At 35.1% G+C, this 6,266-nt stretch overlaps 1 protein-coding gene across 1 annotated transcript in view; it reads right to left on the bottom strand.

The window, feature by feature from the left end:
• The window catches only part of nid2a (nidogen 2a (osteonidogen)), a gene marked incomplete at its 5' end in the record, with an annotated part of 74,313 nt that extends 71,150 nt beyond the window's left edge, over nt 1-3,163 (bottom strand). The window contains 2 exon segments of the mRNA XM_014010719.1: nt 1,577-1,693; nt 2,978-3,163. Coding sequence (XP_013866173.1) covers nt 1,577-1,693; nt 2,978-3,163 — 303 coding nt within the window.
• Nucleotides 3,164-6,266: the final 3,103 nt, after the last annotated feature.

Raw genomic sequence — 6,266 nt, 5'->3', positions numbered from 1 at the left:
AAGTTCAAGGGGTATGAATACTTTTGCAAACCACTGTATATTTGACTTCAGTTGGACCATATTCATTACTATGACTTCCTTTAAAAAATAATGTCAAAAAATTTTCCTTTACAGATTGCATTTAGATTTGCAATGATGCCATTTTGTAGTTTGTTTACTTTCTGATTCAACTGCTTGACTTTTGAACTGTGTTTGGTGAATGTAAAAATAGTTTCCACAAGCTTTTAGCCATAATTCTTAGCTTTCTATTGATACCAAATATGTCAAGGTTCAAATGACAGATCTTAAGTTAAAAGAAGTTAAAAGAAATAGAAAACGGGAAAATTTGTTTTGCCCCCGGTATTGGGGGCATGGGGCTCAAGAAGTTAGCCTGTTAGCTCGGGAGCTAATGCTATATTTATTAMATTTAGAGCTCATGCTATATAACTGCTATTATATATTAGCTTGGGAGCTAATGCTATAGCCATTAGCTTGAGAGATACAGCTTTCAGGTTAGCTTGAAAGCTAACCTGAAAGCTAAAAGGCTAAAGCRAAGGTCAGCCTTCCAAGAAGCAGRTCTGTTGTCCTCCATCCTCAGTTTCCATTTCAGGCTGCGTCATTTTTACATTCTCCTCTCTGTCAATAAGCTTCAGTTTCATTTAAAAACATTAAACATCAGACATTGMCCAAAATGAATGTTCAAGCCGGATACAGCTCACACCAGAAAAAACAGTATACATTATGTACCAAGAAGGCTTTGTGGCATAAATAACATGGAGTCATATGTTTTACAGTATTTATTTATTTTTTAATAAAAACTAAATGGCCTGAAGTATTTTTACAGTCTTGTCTTTGTAGTTGAAGTAAATGTTTATCAAATAATGTCTGATCTAASAACTAGTTGGGGTTCCCTTTAACTAATGTTTGTTGCAAATACASAAAATTAAAAAGAACTGAAAACAGACTCCAGAGCTCGCTGAAAAACAGTGATCTTATAGCCTTACTCAGTGTAATAAATGAACCCATGAGAGTTGCTGAAAGCTTCATTGTTCCAACAGGAAAAGAAAATAAACAAACACTGCTGAATTTTTCTGCCCAAAGCTAACTGAGTCATTTAATATCAACTTCCTTTTTACAGTCCCCTATAACTGTACAAACCATGAGAATAATACCACAGAATTTTGGACCGTTGTTTCTTATCTTCCATCCTTCTGTAAGGCTAAAGAAAACAATGGCATTAATGGGTTGAAACATGAGAAACCTGATAATTACCAGCTGACAATTAGGGAGGGGTGCACTGGTCAATGCATGAGTGGTCAAGGCATGTTGGTGTGTGAACCAGAGGAGGATGGGTTTGGAGGGCGGGAGGCACTTTGATGACTTTTAAAGATGACCTCTGACCCATTCAAAAGGTTAAGAGGCAGATTAGGAGCAGAATGGAAGGGATTACAAATAGACCCCTTCACAGCTCAGGCATCTCGGCACAAATTACAGGAATTTGTGATAGTGCGTCTCAGAATTTCTCTGACYAGAGATTTATGGACTGATAATGTGAGGCTAATAAACAACTTGAACATGCGTTACAGACGTGTCTTACCTTGTTTGAGAGCCAAGTCTTTTGAGTATGGTCTTCGTACGCAGCGACATTTTCCCACGTGGCTACCACTGCGTGTGTGGGCGTGAATTTTGCGTCTGGGAAGCCTCGATGGACCTCCTGGGAGAAGAGGGGAAGGCAAAAAAGAAAAGGATTTAAATAAACAACATTTGTAACAAGTATTAAAAGCTAAAATTACTATAACTGTTGCTAAGAGCAAAATCAGAGCTAAAAATGAAAATGAGCAAAATAGGAACAAAAAACAAAATGAACAAAACTGTAGCTACGGTATGTCAAATTCAGCAAAAATGTTGCTARCAACTATAATTGGTAAGACAGTAGCCACAAGCTACAACGCTTAAAAAAGCAGTTAAAATATGAAATTACCAATACAGTTGCTAAAGCTAAACAACAAAATTATATGAAGAAAATAAAATGAGACAAAGTTAAACATTAGAATCTGATTTGCAGTAACTAAAACTTAAAATTTGCTAAATTGGCGCTAAAAGCCAAAATAACAAAATATATAGCTAAGTTAAAATGAACTAAACTGTGCCTAAAAGCTACAGATAGCAAAAGTGTTGCTAAAAGCTAAAGTTAGCAAAACTAAAGGTATACAGAAAAACAAGCATACTATCTGCAAAACATTGGCTAAAAGCTAAAATTACCAAGGCTGTTGATAAAGTTAACATAGCAAAACTATAGGAAGAAACTAAAATGAGGAATAAAAGCCAAAATGAACAAAAATGTAGCTGAGTAAAATAAGTTAAACCATACATAAAAGCTACAGTTAGATAAACACTAAAACTTGTAAAACAGTAGCTAAAAGCTTGAATGGTCAAAGAAGCAGCAAAAAGTAGCTAAAATTAGTAAAACAAAAGCCAAAAATTAAATTTTGCAAAACAATAACTAAAAGTTAAAAATAGCAAGAAAGACAGTAGCTACAACGCTTTGGTTATTTTAAAAAGCATCTAAAAGCCAAAGGTGTTGTAACAAAACCATAGCAAGAAACCAAAATGAGGAAAACCAAAGCTAAATGTTATAACAGCCTAGCAAGTAGCTAAAAGCTAAAATTTACTACATCAAAGCTAAAAGCACCAATGAGCCAAACTGTAAGTTCAATTAGCCACGCCATCTAAAAACTAAAGTTAACAAAATTGTTGACAAAAGCTAAAATTTGTAGACAGCAGATAAAAACTAGCTAAACCTGACTGCAGGGTTGAAGGGGAACTGTGACGACCTAAAACAAAATATAAATTTTCAGTATTTTTGTCTCATTTCACCGTTCCCTCTTTGTTGTTTTTCAAAGCAAAGCCATGCTGTGCTCCTATTTTTCTTTGAATAAATAATTCCTCATTCCGGGTTTGCTCATTTTAAAACTCTTCTACTGTAAACCCGACATACGTGGGCCACTCTGTTGAGCACGCTGGGCGTTTCGGTCACTCGGTAATAAATCTGTCCTCGCCCTCCGCTGGTGTCGATGTCAGCAAGGAACGGAGCGACCGCAGGAAAATCTGTGGGGAATCCATCGTCGACGTATTGCTTTTCCATCGGTAGGTCCTGAGCCGAGATGATGCCGTTGGTGGCCACCTGGAGCGAGAAACAGTAAAGTTTAGGACCCTCCTAATCWACKCACATCCCCCTGTAAGCCTCACAAKCCCCAGGAACCACATAATGAACTCCTTCATTGCCTCCATAAACCACTGGAACCTGCTGAAGGTCCCCCCTGATCATGCTTCAGAGACATCCAAACCACATTAGAATGATCCCTACCTTACACTGCAGAACAAATAACCAATAAAATACATTTATTTTTTATGGTTTGCAGTTTGACCTGGCATAATTATGTAGCCTATAGGAAGAAAGTATTCTAGTTTATTGTTATTTTATTTCTTAAATGCTTTCATGTTAGTCATTAAAACTTTAAGATGATCCAGATAAAAAACCCCAACCCATAAACAAACTGTAGTCCATTTGATGGTCAGAAGTGGTTCTAAGGAAGAACAAAATCAGTTTTTCAAAGCACTTCATGGTTACTGACAGAGCTTTAAGTGGGCCGGTACACAGTACCACCACCTCTAAATTTTACCCTTCAGCATCCCGGAATTTTTTTTCCCTGAGTCTAGTGAGTACCGGCATTTTTCCTGGTGTTGTAACAGGTGTTTCGTCAGCCTGTGTTTCCCCTCAATATGCTCTTGGCTCAGACCTAAAGCTCTGGACCGCGCAGGCTGAAAAAATAAAAAATAAAAAAAGGAGCATGCTTGCTCTCTGCCTGTAAGCAGCGCTCTTCTCGCACGCAGACAAACTCAGGAATATAAAAACGAGACACAGAACGGAACAAAGAAGATGAAAAAAATGCATGAAAACAGGGAATCCAGTGCTGAACAGTYAAAAATGACTGACAGATCAGTTGAAACACATGAGGATGATGAGGCACCACTGGTGAATTACTGGTKTGCATGAATACAATAAAAACAGCCAGGAGACTAATAACATGAGAGAAACTAAAGAGGACACAATAAACCAWGAAAAGAAAACTCAATAGAAATGCACAAAGAACAAAATTCAAGAATAAACTAAGAAACTAAATAARGAACACACCGGTAGGTCTATGGCAAGACCTTTTGAGCAATAATTAATTCAGGAGATAAACAGCATGACAATCCCTGAACAGACACAAAAACACAGATCATYAWAGGAAAAAATATTGAGGAAGGGSAACACAACAATAAACTGAAAATAATCAGAATCAGAATTCTTTAATGATCCCTGGGAGATAATTGCAATTAACATAAAATAAACATCAAGGAAAGAACTAATATGGCAGAAACTATGATTTACCAACAAGCAGAGGTACAGTACACTCATTTTTTTCTCAAGTAAAATTAAGAAGTATCCCTCCACAAAATGACTCAAATTAGAGTAAGTATTTGGTAAAAAGGTTACCCAAGTACTGACTAATTGGCCAGAACATCTGATATAAAAAAATTTTAAATGATGTCATCAGACAAAAAGTATAAAGTTATGCTCAAGTTTGGTATTTTAAAGACTAAAATTAAGAAATATATATACCAACAAATAACATAATTACAAAATGACAAATTAAGCCAAAATAAACACTTTTCCAAAATTTTTATTTTCAATTTAAAGCAAATTAAACTAATTCAGAAGTCAATGTATGTTAGAACAGGGTAAAGTACAATCAGTGAKAACTTATAATGTTTACTATATCCTTATCACCTTCAGACGTGTCAGCAGGCTCAGCAGAAACTAACATCAGATCAATAAAGTTTGTTTTCAAACKAGAATTCTCATTRTAACAAATTGTAGATGTGTCTGTATCAGGTGCAGATTAGATTAAAACACGTTTGTTCTTCATTTACTCAAGTATAGCCTGTAGAGTATTTTACTCAATAAAGAGCAGTGATACTTCATAGTAACATTACTCAAGTAAAAGTAAAAAGTATGATGCAGTAAAACTACTTCTAAAAGTAGCTACATTTTTTTCTAAAAAGTTACTCAAGTAAAGTAACAGTAAAAGTAATTAGGTACTATGCACTCTAAGACACTGTGAATTAGACTCATGTGGATATGAATGTATGTAATATGWACATGTTTAGCTTTGTTCTTTGGCATTRCTGTGCAATAAAACTCCAGATCTACAGATCAATAGACAGATCTATATAAAAACTTTACTTAAGTTTGTCCCATATTTATACAACATTAAAGGGAGTACCGGTACTTTTTTTTTCCCACTTAAAGCAGTTGCTGACATGAGCTATAGGTCGTTCATACGGGTGACTCTAACTGATGATCTATATTACTGGACAGGACATCATGTTAGCTGGGCGTGCTATGCAAGGGAGATTTTTATCCATTGAGCTAATGCTAACGCTAACTTTTTATATCAATGAGCAGAACATGGCGTGGTGCAATCAAATGCAATCAAATGAATATATAAATGGTACAAGTACTTAACTACTGTATAAACTACAGAAATTATGACAATGACATTACTAGAGCAAAAGAGATTACTTTTCACAGGTAAATAAAATATATTTAACCAAAACTAAAGATTTGGACTCTAAAACCTGTATGCTAACAGTCAAAAAGCTTCAACAAACAAGTTTAACCTTTTTTAACCTTTTTTTATAATCGACTCTCTGTAGTCAAAATTATTATTTACTGATATTAAACCAGGGCTGTGCATAAAAATTTATATATCAATATAAATCAATAATTTAAAAAACTATATACTGATGTTCTTTCTTTTAATATTGACACACCCCCTCAACCCTTAGGGGGCAGTATAACAATGTGTGATTACTGTCCAGAGCAAGGAAGAGCAAGCTGCAAGTGAGCTTGATGAGAAACAAATGTATAGTTATATACAGTACATACTGTATATATATCTCAAATAAAGTGAATATAAACAGAATATATACAATATACATATATTCAAAATTTTTACAAAACATTCACAATTTCCTCACCTTTATTTTGAACCACAGTTTATAGTAAGAAATACAGTAACTTTATAAGTTTTTCTACAGGATGAAATCGCACAAGTCACTGACATTTATCGATTTTGTCGACGCTCTTCAAGGCATTATTCAGCTCCTGCGTGAGCACATCAGTATAGTTAGCAAGCAGCTAGCGTTGTCCTATCTTGTAGTACAGATCAATCTTCCAA

This window comes from Austrofundulus limnaeus, unplaced genomic scaffold, assembly GCF_001266775.1.
Source record: "Austrofundulus limnaeus strain Quisiro unplaced genomic scaffold, Austrofundulus_limnaeus-1.0 Scaffold72, whole genome shotgun sequence".
In the NCBI taxonomy this organism is placed as follows: Eukaryota; Metazoa; Chordata; class Actinopteri; order Cyprinodontiformes; family Rivulidae; genus Austrofundulus; species Austrofundulus limnaeus.
The sequence above is the reverse complement of the archived record's forward strand: the minus strand, read 5'-3'. Positions and strand labels throughout refer to the sequence as shown.